This window comes from Acinonyx jubatus, chromosome D1, assembly GCF_027475565.1.
Source record: "Acinonyx jubatus isolate Ajub_Pintada_27869175 chromosome D1, VMU_Ajub_asm_v1.0, whole genome shotgun sequence".
Taxonomy (NCBI): Eukaryota; Metazoa; Chordata; class Mammalia; order Carnivora; family Felidae; genus Acinonyx; species Acinonyx jubatus.
The window spans coordinates 54,380,822-54,402,746 of NC_069390.1; the positions used below are offsets into that span (position 1 = coordinate 54,380,822).

General features: G+C 49.3%; 1 protein-coding gene across 4 annotated transcripts in view; it reads right to left on the reverse strand.

Annotated features, from left to right (window-relative positions):
* Positions 1 to 178: 178 nt before the first annotated feature.
* XNDC1N (XRCC1 N-terminal domain containing 1, N-terminal like) overlaps positions 179 to 21,925 on the reverse strand; it is a 37,782-nt gene continuing 16,035 nt past the window's right edge. For 2 of the 4 annotated variants that reach the window (XM_053203630.1, XM_053203631.1), the window contains exon 10: positions 19,275 to 21,565. In XM_053203630.1, the coding sequence (XP_053059605.1) occupies positions 21,330 to 21,565 (236 nt within the window). In that variant the 3' untranslated portion in view covers positions 19,275 to 21,329. Of the gene's footprint in view, positions 695 to 1,548; positions 1,679 to 4,162; positions 4,242 to 4,363; positions 4,492 to 5,024; positions 5,218 to 9,323; positions 9,417 to 10,421; positions 10,585 to 10,668; positions 10,870 to 13,636; positions 13,812 to 14,832; positions 14,998 to 15,943; positions 16,157 to 17,998; positions 18,719 to 19,270; positions 21,566 to 21,925 lie in introns of those variants that run through there. The other 2 variants (XM_027039743.2, XM_053203632.1) reach the window with 2 other exon arrangements.

The following is a 21,925-nucleotide window of genomic DNA, read 5'->3' on the forward strand; positions in this document are numbered from 1 at the left end:
GAATCCTTTCCACTAATGATGTGAAGGAACTCAAGTAGGAGCCTAAACCCAAGATACCTGGGACCCCATAGCAAGACATTTCTGTCTGTCCTGCTCCCACAAGAGTCCATTTCAGGGACAAGGGAAAGGGATCTCAAAACGTGAAGAGACAGAGATCCTTACACTCTCTGGAGGCATCTGACATCCAGGACAGAAACTTTATTGAGGCAAGTAAAGCAGCACAGGCTTCTACTAAGTGACCCCTACCCTCACTTATCTAGGCTTCTCTACCTAGTAACAGAAGAAGGGACCCTCCCACTGCATCAGGACTCCCCTTAGATTCCCAAATCTTCCTCCTGGGGCAGGTCCCCAGCCACCTCTGATTCTTGCTCCCTGTGCACTAACACGTGAGCTGGGGAGGAAGGGCCAGACTCTCCAGAAGCTGGAGTCCTAGCCCCTCCAGCATCCTGAAGCCCAGTTTCCGAAGATACCTGGGTCCCCACAAGCCCTGGCACTGTCAGCTCTGGGGTTTCAGGGATGGGAGGGCCCAGATTCTGGAAGCTGTTGCGCACTCGGGTGATGTAGCGACTGAGGACGCTGGCACCTCCGGGTGGTCGGGGTGTCCCTCCCTCTTCCAGAGTCCGCCGCACACCAGCCACCTCACTTTGCAGTCGAGACACAGTCTTGGTCAGCTCTGTCAGTCTGTTGCCCAGGTCTGGGGGTGTGGGGGAAGGTATTGATGGGGATCATCTCAGAAGATGAGCGTGCCCTGAACCACTTCTACCCTCAACAGAATCTCAGGGGACATATGCCTGTGGGTCCTGAGGGAGGAAAACTGGAGAAAGTGAGAGACTGGCTTGTGGGCTGGGGATCAGGAGCAGGTAGAGTCTGGGGCAGATGAATCTGAGCGGGGCTGAGGTGGCCATGAGTTTAGAAGATACAAAGAAGGAAAGGGATCCTCTCCCCAGAGAAGGGGTCAGGAATCACAGGGATGGGAAAGTTTTAATGAGTAGAGATTTGTGCCTCTGCCCCTGTCAGCCCTGTTCCCATCTAACCATCCTCAGGGCCCAGTTTCAATTACACCTCTGCTTTCTCCCATTTCTGGTCCTCTATTCTTCTACCTTCCCAATAGCCTGTCAAAATACCTCCCTCCCTCCCTCCCTCCCTTGGGCTCCCATGGCAATTTGGGTCTCTCCTAGCTAAGCACTATCTGCCTACAAAGATGGTTTCTCTTTCTCACCAGACTGAAAGTTTCCCCTGTGTCTCTGCTTGACATAGTACCCCTTCCCTCCAAGATGAGGCTGGAACAAATGGCATGTAGTGGTGAATGGTGGTTGAGTGAGTGAATAAGTGAGTGAGTGAATAATGAGTTAAGTGAGTGAGTGAATGGGTAAGAGAGTGAATGAATCAACAAACACATGAAGGATTAAATGAAATGAATGGAATAAATGTCTGAATGGCTCAGAGAGTCATTGAGTAGAAAGGCCACACTGCAGGGTGTGTTTGGGTGTGTGGTATTTATATGAGCAAGGACTGGCAATGGGGAAGGTTTGGGGGCAAGCCACTAACCTTTCCGACGGGTCTCCTCAAAGTCCCGCCGGGCTGTCTCTATGTAGCGCTGTACCAGGGCCTTGATGACTCGGAGGCGGTAGGATCCACGTTCTCCCTCCCCAGGCCCTGCCCCTGCCCCAGGATTGGCCTGCGATGGGAACACCAGAGGGTGAGAGAGACCCCTACCCCAAGCCATTCTCTAATTCTTGTGCCCTCCCCCAGATAATAAAGGTTGGAGGCCAAGTCTGTGCAGACTTTGCTGCCCCTGAAGGCCACATAGTTAGACCCTGATGCAGTCCTGGAAGACAGGAGGCAGACGCTGAGGAATGGCCAAGGGTAAGAGAACCAGGGTAGGGGAGCGAGGGGTCGGTAGGGGTGCAGGGGGTGGGTGGGGCAGGGCAAAGACAAAAATGTTGAGCCGGGCACAGTTGAGTTCTCTCTCCTGCCACCAACCCCATCTTGGTTTTCTTGAGTTAGTCCAGGCTAATTCTGCCTTTCAAATTCTGCACAGGGGGAGACTAGGGTCTGGGGGGAGGCACCCACAGGTACCTGCTCATGCTTATGAGATGGATATCATCATGCCAATTAGAATGATTGGTTTGGGGTCCAGTTATAGGCCTCAGGACGGTATCAGAAGGGCAAGGAGGGTATATGATGAAGCAGACAGTGGAGAGAAAACAGAGGTGTAGTAGGCAAAGCGCTAGACTGGGATGACTTAGGTTCAAATCCCAGCTCCGTCATTTAGCAACTTTGTGCCTCAGGCAAGCTACTCAATTTCTTCAGGCCTGAGTGTCTCCAAATTTAAGACAGAAATGGTAATAATGTCTACTTCCCAGGTTAGTACTTCACTGGGACATAGAGTAAGGGCTCTCTACATGCTTAGGAAATAATTGTTTTTATCTAGTTTTATCTTCTCTCTAGATATTTTAGAGTTAGCATATGTACTTTTATAATATGACAAAAGCAAAACATTTTTTAAATATTTTCAGGGAACAGATGGGATTGACCAAGATGGGCAGGCAGAAGCATGAGAGAGAATGATAGGTCCTTTACAGCTACAGAGTTATGTAAAGCATTTTTCTTATTAAATAATCAGTAAAGACTTAGGGACGCCATTTCCTAAGGATGTGGGATAGGTGGGAAAAGGACACCTGATTGGGTCATCAAAGAATAAGTGAGGTGGGGGCAGCTGGGAGAAGGGTGGGACTCCCATGGGGGTGCATTGGAGGACTGGGGTGATCCCAGCTGGCTAGTGTGGGGGGGGGGGTAGTCCAGCAGGACACACTGCTTATGCCCATTCAAGACTGGCACATGCCCAGAGAATGGGGTTCAAGCCCAGGCAAAGAGGCAGAGTCTCACCCTAGGGTGGAGGAGTCTTGACACATGGTCTGCAAATATGCATCAGGCAGCCTGGACAGGAACAGGAAGTGGCAGGGGGAATAGGGTGATAATTCCAGAATTTGGAGTCAAAAGTCCATTAAGGTAAAGGAGGTGTCTACACAGGAACTCCTGGAGCCAGGAAGTGGTGGGAACAGGGAACCCTGGGTGTTTAGTTTCTTGTAAGCATCCTGTTTTCCCCATGCTGAACACATGCAGTTTACTGTGCCTAGAACTCCCATGTCCACTGTATCTGCCCATCAACCTCCTGTTTACCCTTCAGGATACTGTTCTGCCCTCAAGACTCCGGGAAACTCCCGGATTCCTGGGTCTGGGGCCTGTCCTCTGTGCTTCTTTCTACCATAGGCTGGCTGTGCTGTGCAATTACAGTCCATCTCCTTCCTACTCTAGACCTTGAGGGACCACCATTATGCATATCTTTATTTCCAGAATAAGTGTGCTTTGGTAAGTACTTGTTGAACAAACTATTGACCAATCAGGAAGAGCCTTCTTCACCTGGGGATCTGGCTTGGCGACCCTGGCCTGGAGAGATCCTCAGGTAACAAGTTTTAAAGGGAACAGATAGAACCCCCTACAGACCTGGCAGTAACGCTGGTCTGAATTAGGATGGAGCGCCCATGCCTGGGTTAGGGAACAGATAACAAGAGATAAGGGAGCCCCTTGGAGGCTCAGCCTCCTCTCTCAGGCCTCTATCAGCCATTTAATTTCCTAGTTTGTGGGACATTTGTCCCTTGGTTTCTTAACTTTTTTTTTTTTTAAATGTTCATCTGTGTCTTGGCTCAGTTTAGGGCCAGGAGGTTTGTCTGAAGGCTGGGAGCTTTTTTTTTTTTTTCTTTCTGATGGCAAAAAGATTATGTAAAAATAGTAATAAAAATACAATACTGAAAAGGATTATTGGGGGAGTAGGGGTTTCTTGATCCTTCTGTGGCTCAGCAGAGGCTCCGGTGGCCACTTAAGGTTATAGGATGTGCCTGAGCTGAACAGGGTGTCAGTGGCTTGGGAGCAAGGTGGCATGGATTTCTGTTTAAGCTGGGTGACCCATGGTTGGAAATCTAGAAAATGGCCAGAGTCAGGAAGAAGGAAAGGCAGTCATATGCTAGAGGAGGACCTAGGAGCTGGCCTTCTGGGGAACATGTCCAGAAAGACAGACGAGGGTGTGCAAACAGGTGGTATAGATAATACCATTGAAGGCCTGTTGTGACGAAGACCACGGACAAGCAAATGAGGTACTCACAAAAGTGGGGATTGGCGGGTAGTCTGGCTTCTTGGTTTTACAGCAGGAACAGCAATAGCAGATGAAGCGGAATATTCTCCTGAGAGATTCAGAGGACCCACAGCGGTTGATCAGGGGACAGCGTGTAGGGAATTGGGCAGGAGCTGGGCTAGGGGTGCTGGGTGCTTGGGGGGTTGGGAGCGAAAGCTCTGAGGTCATTACCTGAGAAGGTAGAAGAGGGCCTTGGGGGAGGGCAGGATGTTGAAGGGCACAGGCAGCGTCAGGCCTTCCCGGAAGTAGGACAGGTAGAGCTTGGAGCGAGCAAACTTCCACTCCACATCGGCGTCGTCCTGAGGCCGGAGGCAGAGGCTGTGCAAGGACTGCTTTGGCCCCTCGCCCTCCTACCCGCGCAGTCTGCTCCCCCTGGTCTCCATGTCTCTCCTGCAGTGTGCCAAGCGCCGCCTTCTCCCCATTCCCATTTATCACTCACATTTCCCCCACCTGGCTCCCCTCTTCCTTTCTTCCTCACCACTGTCTTTCATCCTCTGAAATCCAATTCCTGCCCAGGCTGTTCTCCAGCCACAAACCTGACCCCATCCATCTTCCCTCTCCCGTCCCATGTTCCCATCTACATTTCCACAACACACTCTTCCTCCCCACCATGAAGCGTCTTGTGTCTGGAGAAACAAATAGCATTATTAAAGAGCCTAATTTTAGAGATGAAGAAAATGAGGCCTGGTAAGGAAAACTTGCCCCAAGCCACAAAACAAAACAGGAGGGGAGCCAGAGGAGGAACCCAAGTGTCTGGACTCCTTGCATCCATTTCCTCTCCATCTCTGTGTCCCTTCTTTTCCCTGGCCACAGGTGGCCTCAGTCCACACACCTCAATCTTCTGGAAGGAGTTGGTAATCATGGCAATGAGCATGTTGAGCAGCACAATGACCATGACGATGGTAAAGATGCCGTAGAGGGCCCGGCCCACGAATTCAGGCACCAGAAACTGAGGCATGTCTACAACGCTGTGCTCCTCCATGCCAAACATGGTCCAGAACAGAAACTGGAATGTCTCGTTGAAACTGGTGTGCCGGGCCAAGCAAAGGATAGGATATGAGGGGTGGGAGAAGAGCCTGAGCACCACCCGGACACACTCCTCCTCACCCTCCGGGACCCAGCCAGACACACTCCTCCTCACCCTCCAGGACCCAGCTAAGGGCGATCTGCTTCTATGAAGCCCTTTGGACCACAATGACCCATACCTACTCTTGTGATTTCTGAGCTCTCACTTTTATTCTTTCAGTAAGCCAATATTTATAGAGCATGTTACTACGAGCCAAATGTACTAAGGATACAGCTATGAGAGAGAGAGTAGGGGCATGAAGACCAGTTAAGAAACTTGTCATGGTCTGGGTGAGAGAGGATGGTGATTTGGACCACTCTGATAGCAAAGCCAGTGCCACCTCTTCCGGGAAGCCCTTCCTGAACTCCCTTCTCGACCCCCAGCAGAATGTGCTTGTCTGTTAGTCACTCACAGACCTGATCACGTTATCTGTGAATCCATCTTACTCCCTCCATCTCAGTGCCAGTTCAGGCCTAGATTACTGCAACAGCCCCTGCATCTGGTCTCTGGCTTCAATCTCTTGTTATTCTGTTATTACATTGCATCCAAGGTGTCCTTCCTTCCTTCCCCCCTCCCTCCCTCTCTTCTTTCTTTCTTTCTCTTTCTTTCTTTCTTTCTTTCTTTCTTTCTTTCTTTCTTTCTTTCTTTTAGAAAGAGAGAGTGAATGGGGTGGGGAGGGGGAAAGAAAGAGAGAGAGAGAGAGAGAGAGAGAGAGAGAGAGAGAGAGAGAATCTTACGCAGGCTTCACGTTCAGCATGGAGCCCAATACTGGGCTCAATCTCACAACCCTGGGATCACTACCTGAGTTGGCTCAACCAACTGAGCCACCCAGGCACTCCCCCCTCCCCTGCCCCATCTAGGTGTTCTTTTTAATTGCTGATTTGAGGTTTGTCAAACCTTAAATGCTCCTAATCACTCTCAGTTCATATGCCTACCATGCAACTTACCTGAGATTGTTAGCAGAAATATTTTTTTTTTTACTTAATAAGGTGTCATCTGTGAATGAACAGCACAGGAGGGCTCAGGCTGCCTGTGCCACTGTGGAGTGACTGATACCACCAGGACCTATGAAGCAAGCTGGAATGAATGGTTGCTGCCTCTGTTGCTACAGTTCACGGTTTCAGCTGTCTAAGCTCAGTTCCTTTAAGTTAACATCCTGAAGGTTGGATGTGAACAAAAGTTCTTAGTAAGAGGACTGGTCTCCATTTATACTGAAATAAAGCGTCCATTTATACTGGAACCAATGACAAAGCCTTGACCAATATCCACAGGTCCAAGTGTAGCTCCTTCAGCATCATTGATAAAACCATGTAGTTGCACTCATGAAGAATTTATAACAGAATCATTGCTTCGAAGGCCACCCGGAGTTCCCTGGCATGCTGGAAACAGCCCAAGCTTCTTAGGAGGACATTCGTGGGCTCCATGACCTGGCTCCTCTACCCTCTCCAGCTCTTCTCTCAGAACTCCCTCTACATGCCAACCATGGAAGACATCTTGCTATTCTACAGCCATACCTCCCTGCTTTGGTACATGTTCCCTTTCTGCCCAGGATACCCTGCACCTTCTCTGAAGTCCATAATCCTTGTAGGTGGAGTCCAGATAATTCCTTCCTGGTGAAGTCTTTCCTGATTACCCAAGCTGGCTGGAATGAATGGTTGCCATCCCTAGGGGTTTCCCCCGGAAGGAGCTTTCCCCTGTGGGTCTCCTCAACAGAAGTCCTCCTTCCTCACAGCACTTATCACCACAAATTGAGCTTATTTGTGCACACTGGGTATCTTCTTCATGAGACTGAGCCTGGTTCGGTTCATTTCCTCTATCTGTGCTTCCAGTGCCAGGGATAGGACTTACTGCAAAGGTGTCAGTAAATGGGTGTGGGCCCGACAACAATTATAAAAAGCCCACCACAACTGAATGATGAAGTGAATAAACTTAAAAAGTGGGCAAATGAATGAATGGACAATGAATGAGTGAGTGAATAAACAGACACAAGAATTATTGGCTATGTTTTGGAAGAACTGAGCATCAAAAAGAAATAATGACTATAATGGATTCTTATATTTTAAAAAATCTTTGAATCCCATAGTGATTTTTAAAAAATAAGACAGCACTTCTTTAGAGAAGAATGCCAGCAAAGAAATATAGAAAGAGAGGCGCCTTGGTGGCTCACTCAGTTGAGTGTCTGACTTCGGCTCAGGTCATGATCTCACATTCATGGGTTCAAGTCCTGCATCAGGCTCTGTACTGACAGCTCAGAGTCTGGAGCCTGCTTTAGATTCTGTGCTCCTCTCTCTCTCTCTCTCTGCCTCTCCCCTGCTCATGTTCTGTCTCTTTCTCTGTCTCTCAAAAATAAATAAATAAATAAATAAATAAAATGTTAAAAAATTTAAAAAAATATATAGAAAGAATGGCAGTAGTAGAAGATCACCATCTTGAAACCACTATTATAATAACTGATTCATGGATGCTAAAGCCACTGAGTGAAAGGTTGCAAGGGAACAGGTTAGTCACACGGTCTCAGCATATCTTTATATTACTAAAGGGCATCCTTAGTACCTTTACAGTGAAGAGGTTTGCTAGACCATTGGGCCTCCCAATGGGCTACGTTGACATCTTCTGTCTCCTGATGTGATGCAGTGGAAAATACACATCATCAGCTATGTTGTGTTCTTGACAAAACTGCTTAACTTTAATCTTATCATGAGGAACTAGTCAGATAAATCCCAACTGTAGAATACTCTACAGTATACTTTGATCTGTACTCTTCAAAAAAGTTCATTTGTTATGAAAGACAAATAAAAGGTAGAGGGCATGTTGCAGATTAAAGGAGACTAAAGAGAGGGGCCCCTGGGTGGCTCAGTCGGTTGGCGTCCGACTTCGGCTTAAGTCATGATCTTGCCGTCTGTGAGTTTGAGCCTCTCGTTGGGCTCTGTGCTGACAGCTCAGAGCCTGGAGCCTGTTTCGGATTCTGTGTCTCCTTCTCTCTCTGCCCCTCCCCCGCTCATGCTCTGTCTCTCTGTCTCTGTCTCTCTCTCTCTGAAAAATAAACATTAAAAAAAATTTTTTTTAAATAAAGGAGACTAAAGAGATATGATAACAAAATGAAACACATGACCCCAGATAGGTTCTCAGAGTTTTAAAAGGGTAGAAAGACTTTTGGGGGGGGGGGGTCAACTCGAGAAACTTGAATAAGAACTATACAGAAAATAATAATTTGGGTTCAATATTAATTAATTAATTAAACAATTTTTAAAGTAAGCTCTACATTCAATGTGGGGCTTGAACTTACAACCCCCGGATCAAGAGACACATGCTCTACTGACTGACCTAGCCAGGTGCCCCTTGATATTAAATTTTTTGAGGGTGGGAGTGCCTGGCTGGCTCAGTCAGTAGAGCATGTGACTCTTGATCTTGGAGTCATGAGCCCCACATTGGGCATAGAGCTTACTTAAGAAAAAAGAAGAAGCATCCAACTTCATCTCAGGTCATGATCTCATGATTCATGGGTTAGAGCCTGCTTTGGATTCTCTGTCTCCCTCTCTCTCTGCCCCTTGTGCATGCTCTCTCTCTCTCTCAAAAATTAAATAAACATTTAAAAAAAAATAAAAGGAAGAAGAAATAAATTTTTTTAGTGTGATAATCGTTTTGTGGTTATGCTCTTAGGAAATCTGAAATATTTAGGGATAAAGTGTCATGATGTTCGCAACGTACTTTTAAATGTTTCAAGGAAAATAAAATAAGAAGAGCAATAGATAGAGCAAAGTGTGGTAAAACATTAACAACTGATGAAGCTAGGTGAAGGGTATATGGGCAACCACTGTGCTTTTAACTTTTTCATAGGATTGACATTTTTCAAAATAAAAAGTTTGGGGAAAAAGTGAATGAGTAAATGAGTTAATGAACAAATGAATGAGTAGGAATCAATGAGAGAGTGAATTATTGCTCAAACAAGAGATTAATTATGAATGAAGAGATGAGAAAGGAGAGGGAAGGCAGTGGTGATCACTAAGTTCCAGACCAATCAGCCCCAGACTCCCACCTACCCACCCTGCCTCCACCCCAGCATACTTGCCCAGACGCTCTGTCTCCTGGTAGGGCACGTAGATGTTGTTGAGGCCACAGAGGAAGGCAGTCAGGATGATCATGAGGATGAACATAAACCTGGCAGGGGGTGGGATGGGGAAAGGTCAGAGAAGGTTTCGATGTTGGGAGAAGTCAGGTTCTGGGATCAGGCGATGGCCTCCCAGACTCAGCATCTCTTGACAAGTATTCAAATTTGGTGATTATTAAGAACAGAGAAAGTAAAGATGGGAAAGGAGAAGTCATTTAAAATGGTGCCAAAGCAGGAGCTCTTCCTTGAGAATGAAGGATACTTAGTTGAAGTGATCCAAGCTGGGGATGGGCCAGTCTCCCAGGGAGGGACTGAAATGCTAAGAGGTGGTTCAAGGAAGAGTGAGGCAGACAGTCCTACTGGACAGGATTTATCAGCAGCAGTGGTAAAGCTACCTGTGAGAATGGGTCAGCCTGCAACAGGGGCTGGGTGGGGGGCATGCGGGTAGAAGAGTCTCAGGGGTGGGGTGGGAGATTCTCCTCAAGCTGAGCTGAGCTGAAGATGTTCGTAGATGTAACCAGGGCTTCAGGCAGGGGATTCCCTGGGCAGCAGGCACTAACTATGGGCTCTGCTTAGCGGGAGAGTCCAGGTTTGGCTGCCAATTATTAGGTGATAAGCACCAAGAGTACCAGATAATGCCACGAGTTCAAAGAGCTGTTGCAGAGTGGGAACGATCCAAAGGGACCCCTGACTCCAGTGCCCTTACCACAAAGATGGGAAAACTGAGGCCCTGAGAGGGTCATGAGGAGCAACAGAACTGGGGCTGGAACTCCCATCCAAGGGCTAGTCCTGCTCTCAGTGGTTCCTAATCTTTTCAGGGGTCACGGGCTTCTTTGAGAATTAGATGAAAGTTATAGACCCTTGCTGCAGAGCAATGTGCATTTACGTCTACATCCCTAGTTTTGTCTGTAATTTCAGGACCTCAGAGGTCTCTGGAGCCTCTGCAAGGAAGCGAGGTTAAGAACCCCTGTGCCAACTAGAGGTGAGGACTTTTACAAGGAGGTCAAGTGGAGTCTATCACAGTGGAGGATGCTCTGAGCAGGTACAGTACTCACCGGATCATGTCGTCAATCATCCTGCCAATAGAAATCTGCAGAGTGCCCAGGGACTCATGGGCCGGCAGGATGTAGGCCAGGCGGGTGAAACTGAGCATGCTGGTGATGGCAAACAACACCTCCGCCAGGAACTGGGGGTCCTCAGTGCGCCACTCACTTCGCTCTGTGCAGGGTGGAATGAGGCTGAGGCTGACATCCAAAGGAGAGAAGGGCCTGGGGGACCCCAACTGAGTTGGGGGGCACTCACCAGCCATGGTGAAATAGTGGCAGGCAGCCCCGTTGGGGGCATCCCGGCAGTGCACGTGGGCAAGCCCGGCCAGAAGGAGGCGCAGCGCAAAGGCCGCCAGGTACAGGGACAGGATGACCACATCCAAGAAGTTCCACCAGTCCAGGAGGTAACTGCGCAGGCCCTCAATCCACACTTCCTTGCACTCAAACCACAGAAAGCCTGAAGGTAGGAGGCAGGGACAGGACGAGGCAGAACTGTCCTGCTTCCAGGTCAGAGCTAGGTTATGGTGTGGGGGCACCTATCTGTGGGGCGGGGGAGCTAAAACATCACAGGGACGAAGGTGATTAAACATAACCATGCAATCTACGTAACTACAAAGTGATCTGTGAAAATAAAAAAGACTACCAGCTGATGTGGACTCCTCTACCGTGGGGCCTGCACCGATGATCCCAGTTGGCTTATATGCATAAACTAACACCTGGGAGAGGTTGGTACTGGGAGGGAATGGTTTAAATCTGTTTCTCCCTGCCCTCCACTGAATAAATGCTGGACAAATATTTCTAGAATATTGACTTGAAGGGGCTCCAAACTATTTGCCTGCTCTGAGTGCCCATGTCTCAGTGGGGAAAAGTGCCAGACCTAGGGATGGGGGCATTGGGTCTTGGACCCCATTAGCCAGGTAACCCTGCCGCATTGTACCCTTCTGCATTCCCTGGATACACGTTGTGTGCTTTTTCTGTCTGCCTAGAATGCCCTTCCACACCCATTTGAAGCCAGGCTCGCCTATATGGCCCAGGTCAAATACTGCCTTGTCTGCAAAACCTTCCCTGAGCAGGTGCAGTGAGTTGCTCCCTGAACTCTGCTCTCACAGCTCCATTCAGATCTCTGTGATGCCATCAACCACGGGGCCCTATGGGGTATCTCTTCCTGGGTCTGTCTCCCCTCACCGCCCCTAAACTCTGAACTCCTTAAGGGCAGAGACCATGTCTGATTCATCTCCTTGTCCCCAGTGCCCAGAACAAGGCCGAGTAGTCACTATTAAGCTAACATTTATTAAGCTACCACCATATGCCAGTGGGACCCTGGCACAAATATGGTCCCCGGCCTTCCAGGATTCTAGTGAGGGAGATGGGCAAGTAGCCAAGTGGTTACAATTCAGTATGGTGAATGCAAAGACTGAGGAGCAGGGAAACAGGTTGTTTTGGGAGTATTTAGGAAGGGACCCTCACCCTGATTTGGGGTCCAGGGAAAGCTTCTCAAAGAAAGTGACATTTAAGCTGAGATTTGAAGGAAGAAGGGGAGCCAGCCAGGTGATGGGGTCATGTGGGAAGGGGACAGGACTGGAGAAAGAGAATGAGCATAGGCCTGGGACAAGTGGGAACATGGTGTGGTCAGGAACTGAATCAATTCTGACAGCAGCAGACTATCTTGTGAACCTGGGATGGATGTTCAGTCCTATATGTTGTTGCATGGATGTATGGATGGATGGAACCATATTTAATTTATCCGTGCATTATCAGAGCTTCACTCACAGTGAACAACAAGCATTTATTAGGAGTTTGCTGACTAAGCTAGGGCTGAGGGGAGGGCAGCTGAGGAAGGGGGCCTATGGCCCAACCCGCTGAGCTGCCCAGCCAGAGGCTAGATAGAGCTCTGGGGGGTTCTTGTAATTGCCTTTGCTGAATTGTTCAAGAACACTTGATTTCTGCTACAGAAGAAAACCAATGGAATGCATGAAACTTACATGTTGAGCATAGATAAGTTAGTTATTTGGGTGGCATGTTGAACAAATAAAACAAGTGGAGCATTTGTGTGTGAATACATAGAAAGGGATTAAGTATTCATAACATACTGAATATACATGAGGCAGCTGAAGCCCTCAGGATTCATCAGCTCTTAAGTCAGCTACCCACTGTTGATACCCTTTCTGGCCCTATGTGTCTTTTGCACAAGAATTCCTTGGGGTGCCTGGGTGGTTCAGTTGGTTAAGCGTTAGACTTCAGGTCATGATCTCATGGCTTGTGAGTTCAAGCCCCATGTTGGGTTCTGTGCTGACAGCTCAGAGCCTGGATCCTGCTTCAGATTCTGTGTCTCCCTCTCTCTCTGCCCCTTCGCTGCTTGAGTGCTCTCTCTCAAAAATAAATAAATTGGGGCACCTGGGGACTCAGTCAGTTAAGCATTAGACTTCGGATCAGGTCATGATCTTACGGTTCGTGAATTTGAGCCCTGCGTCGGGCTCTGTGCTGACAGCTCAGAGCCTGGAGTCTGCTTTCAATTCTCTGTCTCCCTCTCCCTCTCTGCCCTTCCCCCACTGGCGCTCTCTCCCTCTCTCTCAAAAATAAATAAACATTAAAAAAATAAATAATAAAATAAGCAAACATTAAAAAAAAAAAGAATTGTGAAGGAAATTCCTAGCTGCTCATCAGGATGATTAGCAAGCTTCAGCTGTAGCCAGACATACTTGCCGCCATGTCTCTTCTATAGACCAAGTGTTGGGGCGAGGCAACTTCTGGCTCTCGCAGCCCCTGCTTAAACTTCAACTCTGGTTCTCATAACAGCACCATCATTTATGGATTTAGTAAACTGTATGATTGAAGCATCTCAGTTTGGTCTGTGAGCCTTTCTGTTCCATGACTTTTGGGATAGACTGCCTGGTGTCCTGGCAGGTTACCATTATGCCAGGGTCATTTCCCACCTGAAGCTATGGACCAGTGTCTTATTTGTGAAAGGATAGGAACCTCTGGAGTGGGGTAAGAATGGGGCCCCTGCTCAGGGAGTCTTATCACAGGGCTAGATCCTCTAACTAGGGGTGAATAGAAACGGTCCCTTGGAGTGCTGGAGCCTAGAGGGGTTTGGTTCTATGTTTGCGGGCATCTACAGGCAGAGGGTCCCCCCCACCCCCACCTCTACTGGAGTACTTACTTTGAAGAACAGTGAGGGAGCCCACAAGGGGGACCACTACAAATAAAGGGCCCCACACACGTACCTGTGACCCAAACCATGTGTAGGGAAGTCTCCCAGACGCTCTGGCTGCGGCCGCGGAAGGTGCTCAGCTGTGTCTCCATGGCCAGGGACTCACCCAGCAGGAAGATGAGGAACCACAGATAGGAGGCAGAGTGCAGCAAGAACTTCAGCACTGGGATCTTCAGCAGACGGCCCAGCTTGCAGGGAGAGGGAGGAAAGCATGGCTCTCAGAGGCCTGTCACACCACCCCTTCCTTGGAGAGCTTCCAGACCCCTCCTTTGACTTGCACACTTATCCAGACATTTATTGAGAATGTGCTCTATTTCACATCTATTTCCTTCACAGCTGTGTGAGGTGAGTAGTACTATTCCCATGTGTTTCAGCTAAGGAATTGAGGATCACGGAGTAAAACAACTTATCCTTGGAGGTCCCACAGGCTCTTCAGTCTCAACCAAATTAAAAAATAAATTCATCATCTTCCATCCTAAACTGGTTCCTTCTCTTCCTCCTCCTGTGTCCCCATCTCAGACAACAACCATCTCCCTAACTCCTACCCTCTCCCCAACCCATCCTCATGCCTCTAGTAGAGAGAACTTTCTAAAGCACATAACTAAAGGGATCACTCACTCCATTAAAATCCTATAATGGCTTCTATCACTGCTTATAAAGCACTGCTAGATCCGGCCCCTGCCTGCTCCCCATCACTCACTATTTGTACGTATGCTTCAGCAACCAGAAATTTTTTCCGTCTCACTGATACTTTATGTTCTCCCTCCCCTGGGCCTGCAGACAAGCTGCTTCTGCTCCCTGGGACACCACTCTCCCTGTTTCTCACCTGGTTAACATTATATCTCCCGATCAGGCATAACACCCAGCTCACAGCAGGGTTTCAAGGAAATGCTTGTTGAAATGAAGGAATAAAATGATAGCTAGGTCCATACAGGCTCTCAAATAATTTGTAGGCTGGGGCAGGGGTCTCTTTAGGAGATTTTGGGTCGTACATAAGATTCAGGCTTTGGAGGCAGAGAGACCTCAGTTTAAATCGGGACTGGGCTATTTACTGCGTCCCCTGGACAAAAAGAGCACTTCTGTTCCCCATGCCTCCTCTATAAAATGAAAGTGTAATACCTACTTTCCAGGGCCACTTCAAGTGACTTCATGGGAACATTAGCAAAGTACGCAATAAGTGACAGTTATCATTAACTTTTTTCTTAGTACCCGGGACTTGGGTGCCAGCCAGTAGCCGAGGCAGAGGAAGGGCATGGTGAGGAAGATGAGGAAGGCGACAAAGAGCTTCCAGATGGTGGTGCTTCCACGCCAGCCAGCCAGGTTCCCACACCAGATGGAAGACAGGACTTGCTGGCAGATGGGGTGTGCTACAAACTAAGCAGAGATGGCGCGTGAGCAGCGTGGGTGGTTACCAGGCAGGGAAGGGAGGGGGAGCCAATTGTGTGCACAGTCCTGCCTTCCCTGCCCCAGAGACGAACCATATTTCTTCTCAGGCCAGCCAGCTCAGAAGAGAGGCAACTCATTTGCCATGTGACCTTGGGCAGACCCCACCCTTAGGCCTTGGTTTCCTAGTCTGTGAGGGAGAAGCTTAACTCAAAAGATTTTTCTGGACTCTCTGGATTCCTCTTTCTTTCTTGAATCTAAGCCAGGTAGTGGTGGGTGGAACTAGGTACCAGAGTCCCAGAACCCACAGGGTTTTCTGCCTTCTTAGAGATGTGGGGCACCAGTCTTGAGGAGGGGAGGAACAGGGAGAGTAGGATTTGATGTTTTGGGAGGCAGGGCCAGGGGAGCCATTATGAAGGAAAGTTTTTGGTTAAGCTACTGGTGAGATAGGATATCTGAAGATGGGTGAGATGGAGGAGTAAGGGGTGGGAGAGGCTAGAAAGGAAGCATGTCTTCAGCTTATGGGGGCAGGCATCTAATAAGGTAAGGAATAATGGAATCACTTGGTATGTAAGCCCTGAGAGATCTAGTCTACTCTTGTTGAATACAGAGAGATACCGAAGTTTAACAACAGAAGAAGACTGGACCAAACTAATAGGCCAGAGGCAGAGCTGAATAAAACCCAGATGTCTGGTCTGAAGGTAGAGTCCTGGTGGGTAATGGGACTTCCAAGTCCTGGGAAGAGGTTAGGGGCTTAGACTGAAGGTAAGAAGGGGGTTGGGGAAGCCCACAGGACCAGGGCCTAGCTAGAAGGGTGCTCAGGATCAGGTCTCAGAGGGCAGGGGGAGGACTTATTTAGGCTGGACTAGGGAATACCTAGCCATGGCAAGGCAGGGATTAGGGTAGGGGTGGGGGAGGTAGGTAGGGCCCAGCTGACCCGCTTCTGGTTGTAGTTGACGGCCAGTCTCAGCCTCGCCAGGTTGGGGATGCCTTCCTCAAAGGCCTGGCCCAGGCCCTCAGCCTCGGGTTCAGTCTCGTTGTCTTGGCCCAGGTCATTGAGTACTGCGGTGACCTCACTCTGGTTCCGGCACATGCCCAGCAATTCAAAGCCATAGTCCTGGCTCAGCGACTCCAGGGCAATGTACTCAGGCTGCAGGGAAGCAGATCTGTGTATGCCCACTGCCCTGCGGACACAGCTCTGGTAAGTCAGCTCCACCCTCCCAACAGTGGGCCTGGCTACCTCTGTGCTGCCTCAGGCCATCACCTCCCCATATATGATGTCACCCTGAGTCCTCCGTTCCTTCTCTGCCACCTCAGCTCTCCTCCTTGTTATAATTAGGGGCCTCTTGTGTCAACTTTGCTTCTCTGGTGCTCCATCGACCTCATCACTAAGTCACTGCAACCCAATCCCCTCTACCGCCTTTGCCAGTCCCTTGTACCTCCTTTCCTGGTCCCTGTTTCCTGTTCCACTTCTCATCCTCTTCTTTATGCCTTTCTTGTGTTCATTTCATTGAGTTTTTTGAGCACCTACCTTACATGAGAATCTGTGCCAGCAATGTTAGAAGCAGACATGAGTAAGGCAGTTCTCGCTCCACTTTACCCAATCTATTCTCACTTTTACTCAGGGCCCCAATCCCAGAGAGAATGCAGGCAAGAATTTGGGGAGGCTAGACCTGCACCCAGCACTGTCCCTCAGGTGGTATTACATTGGGCCAGGTGCTTCCCCTATGCAGGCCTTAGCTCCCTGGCTTGGAGGGTGGGGATGACAATCGGTGCTGCCTCCCTCAGTGGGCCACTGTGAGCACGGAGGGAAAGTCCTTCAGAGGAACTGCTCTTTCCTGCTATCTGTGAGGTGGGGGCTCTGATCCCTCCATAACTCTGGTGAAACAGCATGCTGTTTCCCTAGTGCACCTGGCATGGGCCACATCCTGCCTCAGAACTCTGTTTCCCCACCTAATGGTAATCTCGAGCCTGGGGACCAAGTGTGCCTGGCACAGAGGGGGTGCTGGTGGATGAGTGAGGGACAGGACTGGGCTGGTGGTATTTAAGGCTCCTGACCAGTCCCTGCTTCCAGGCCTCCCCCGCTCCCCTTCACTCCTTCTCTGTCCCGAGCAGCCCCTTGTACTCATCACCATGTGTACTTTTCCTACCCAACAGCCTTGCTTGGGTTGCACCCCCTACTGCAAATATCCTCCCTACTCCTCCTCCTCCTCACTTGTTATTAAACCTCCTGGCTGTGCAGCCAAGATTAATTTTGCTTCTTTGAAGGAGTCTGCATGGAACACAACAGCTGTAGCTTCCTGACCTCCCTTTTCTAGGTTTTGGAAACCATGGAGCACCCTCCACAGAGGCACTCCAATGAAGCTGAGCATCCTAGGAGTGGCTTGTCCACCTCACTCTTGCCGATCACAAGCTCGAGGCTCCAACTCACAATGCTCAATATGGGGCCGCACAGGTTTTCAGAAAGGATGGGTCCCAGGGGCGCCTGGGTGACTCAGTCAGTTAAGCATCTGACTTTGGCTCAGGTCATGATCTCTCAGTTTATGAGTTCGAGCCCAGCGTTGCACTGTGTGTTGACAGCTCAGAGCCTGGAGCCTGCTTCAGATTCTGTCTCTCTCTCTCTGCCCCTCCCCCACTCATGCTCTCTCTGTCTCAAAAATAAACATTAAAAAATTTTTTTAAAAGAAGGGACGGGTCCCACTGAATGTCATCTCTAAGTCTGTCTAGCTGCTTTCCTATCTGTGCTCTCCCTCCTTCCTCAGACAGACCCAGGGCATCCCTAGGGTGGGGTTTGTGCTGCCCCATAAATCTAGGTGGCCCTAGAGTGATGGCTCTCTTCCCATATAAATGGAGATTTACTGAGAACAGAACTAGGTCTCATTATCTTTCTGTTGTTTTCCACTTCCTGGAACACCCACCACGAGCCTACCCCTGACCATGTGGAAGGACAGATGCAGGGGGCCAAGGGCAGGAGAAAGTATGAGAAACCAACCTTAAACTCAGGTTCCTTGCGTGCAAGGCGCCTGAGTTCCCGGCTGAGCTGGAAGGCAGCCAGCATGGCATCCTCACTGGCCAGCGAGAGGTGGGCCCTGCTGGCAATGCCGCGGTAGGTGTTGATGCGGGACAGGGAGAACTTCAGCAGGTCGTAGCGGCGGGCATTGCTGCACTCAAGGCAGGCACAGGAGACTGGGTGGGGCCGGGCAATGGTGTGGCCCTGGTCCATGAGCAACTGTGCGATCTCATACAGATCCTTCTGGCAGGCCAGGGTGAGTGGAGTGACACCAGGGGCAAAGCGTGAGCCATCAATTGAGGAGTCAAAGAAAGCCAGCGAGAAAGACCTAGTGTCCACTTTGCGGCCCTTCTCCCGTTTCAGCCGGGCCAGCAGGCGACGCACCGCTGCTGGCTGGTTTGTGTCCACTGCCACTAGCAGTGCCTCATGGATCTGCCGGAAGTCAAACTTGACATTGGCCAACAGCACATCAGTGATGGCCTCGTGGCCCAGCCGGATGGCCAGATTGAGAGCTTCCCTCCAGGAGCGGTCCTCGGCCTCCTCCACGTTCCTCAGGGGCCCGCCTGGCCCGCTGCCTGAAGCCTCCACCCCGGACTCCAGCAGGTGCTGCACTAGGCCCAGGCGGCCCTCCTGGATGGCAGTCAGGAGCGGAGGTGGGAACTTTAGCTTTTTGTTGACAATCTCCGTCCAGTTGGGCTGTGGCTGGATAAAGGATGGAGAGGGTGGGATCCCCAGTCTCCAACCCCCTTTGCTCTGAGGCCTCCCTCACTCTTCCATCTCTAAGCCCTCAACCCAGCCACTGTTCTATTTTGCTTTAGCCCAAACACATACTAACAGTGTTGCTTTCAAAGGACATTTAGTGTAGTGCCTATATATGCTCATTATCTGAGCACTTCACAAGTACAGTAACTATCCTTACAATAACCCTGTAAGGTAGGAGTGATCACACTCCCTTCAACAGGAGAGGAAACTGACATACAGACATGCTAAGCCACTTTGATGAGATACGGACCCAGGTAGTCTGGCTTAGGAGTTAGTGTTCTTAACTACTTTTATGATACTTCTCAACTCAAATAGGAATTATTGTTACTAGTTTTGGATTTCTGGAATCTTTACTTATTTGAAACATCAAAAATGTGGGATGTAATAATACAAATAAATGATTCCACTTTCTTCTTTTAAGAAGGAAATTAACAATGCTACCACCTTTATCTGAAATTAAACTCTATATCAAATGTACATCCTACACTTTAGTATATATGTTTTATCCAATGTAATCATCTTATATAATGACATGAATGTCCCCCCAAAATTATGTCTGTGTAGGGGATAAATTTCATTGCCATGTTTTTTTGGGAATCAATCATTTTGGAAATACCCTTTCATACCATAGTAGTTTCTTGTATAGATTTTGTAAGCTTTTAGTAAATAATCTCATTTACTGAAATACTGATATTAAGAAAATTGGTCTTGCTTGAAAAAAGCATCTTTCTCTTTTTAAAAACCATTAGCTTAAAACTATACAAATTTATTCTTACAGTTCTAGAGGTCAGAATTCAGAAATTGGTATCATTGGGCTAAAAAGTCCAGGTATTGGCAGGAGAGGGTGGCTCTAAGGGAAAATCCCATTCCAGCTTCTAGAGCTATGTTCCCTTCATTCCTTGGTTTACGGCTACCTGCCTCCATCTTAAAGGCCAGCAGCACTGAAGATTACCAACATTTTCTTAGTCACCACTTTATTGTGTAGATCCTTAAAGGCAGTGCCAGGCCTGGGTCTGGCTGGGGATCCCTTCCCCAGCACAACTTCTACCCTCACAGGAACCTGCACACATTGGGCTAGCATGGGCACCCTGAAAAAGGGTAGGTTAAAGCAGGTGGACGGGGCCATGCTCGGAATCTACCACAGGATCTGCCCAGGACCCAGCTCCCATCTTGTTGACTTCATCTTCCAGCTGCTCATCCCTCTGAGAGTCCCAGAGCCTCCGAAGGACAGGTCCAGACATGTCCACACAGGAGGGTCTTTGAACTGGGCTTTCTCCAAGCCCCTCAGCTCTGTCCTGGCCTCCTAGAACATCCCAATGCTCCTTCCCCACCAACCTACCTTGGCGTTGCCCAATCCTGCTTTCGGTAGCATTTCTCCCTCAATGCTGTCTTGTCCTTCTCTTGTACCAGGCCTAGCCCACCCCCAGGGCTCCTCTCTGGGCCCAGGCTCGGGACTCCAAGGGCTCTCCTCCACCAACATGGCAATGTTCATCACCTCCATGGCAGCTAGGATATCCTTACTGTCCCTGTGGCTCAATCTACTGTTTTAATATGGTCAGAAATGGGACCAGGATGAGGGATGGTAGGAGAACGGGCATCTTACCGTGAGGAGGTCCATGGCTGCACCCACCTAGGCTGGCAGGGACCGAAGGACTGAACTGCTCTGGCTACTCCCCTGACTGTGCCCAGCTTCCTCTTTCCTACACTTGAGTTCAAAACCCCGCCCTTGGCCCTCCCTTTGCCAGGACCAGCTGCTCCCCCTTTGCCCTGTACCCTGGAGACCAGAGGAACTGATGAATACCACACAGTGAAAACTTCTGGGAAAGGGGAGAGGACACAGTTGCTCAAGGAAGGTGTGGGAATAGAAGTTAGAATGTTATAGGTGGAGGAAACCTTAGAGACCCTCTGGTCCAACTGCCTCATTGTACAGGTGGGGACTGGGTTTTGTCCAAGGTTCCATAGCCAAGCCTAGAACTATTCCTTAGTCATTAATCCATCTGATCTCTGGAATTGCTCTGCAAGCAGGATGCTTAATTGAGTCCAAGATGAAGAACTCAAGTTGCTTAAGGTCATACAGCAACACTGTTACTTGATTGTATGTAGGGAGGGAACCCACCAAGGATACTGGGAGTTAAGCTCAAAAAGCACTCAACTTCCCAGTATACCACAGGGTCCCATCTGTTTTCACTGGGTCCAGTTTTCCTTTCAGGAAAATGGGCATGAGGATGCTCATCACTCACTGAGAGGAAGATGTTCTGGATTATGCCCCAAAGCCCCAGAGAGATCATCAATTCTATCCCAGAAGTTCCAAAGGGGAAAAGGATGGAACTGTCTTTGGGAGAACAGGGTGCCATGGTGACAGAAGCCTTGACAACTGGGAGTGGAGAGCAGGCTGGGCCCAGAGGTACCCTGAGGCAGAGTCCTGGGGGAATGAGTGGAGAGAAGGAGAGAGGGCAGCCTGGCCTTATTAGCTCTTCTCCTCGGTCAAGAGATCCATTCCCCAGTTTTAGTCACTGAGGAAAGGGGGGCCAAAACCACAGGACCTCATGGCTCATGCCTGAGGGAACTCCCCACACATGCTGGCATGTTCTTCTACTTCTCCTGCTGAGAAGTCCAACTGGCATAAAGGGCACTGGACCCAGGAAGTGGGTGGTGAGCTGTCCGGGGAGGACACCCACAGTACAGACTGCGATGAAGATGGTGATGAGGAGGGAGAGGCTGGGTGAGGTGGGGAGGTCTCTCCACAAGTCGCAGCATGCCAGGGAAGAACCTTGATGCTGAAGGAGCCTAAGGGGGAGAGAAGGAGGTTAGCAAAGCTGGGCCTGCTCCCAGTGCGGGCTGTTTTTGCAGGAAGTTTACTCTGGCTGGATAGTCTACTCCTGACATTATCCGCTCATGAATCCACCAAACATTTATCAAGGGTTTACTGTATGCCTTACACTGTGCCAGGAGCTGAGGGGTGTAAACCCAGGCCTGTCCTTCTGGACTGTAGAGGTCAAGGGTAAAGATAAGCTAAGGCCACAAGCAACTGTGACACAAAGCAGAAGGGAGAAGTGCTAAGCGCTGGGGAATCAGAGAATGCTGCAGGGTTGCAGGTTGGGACAGATTATCTAAGATGAGACAAGACTTGGCAAATAAGTACCATTT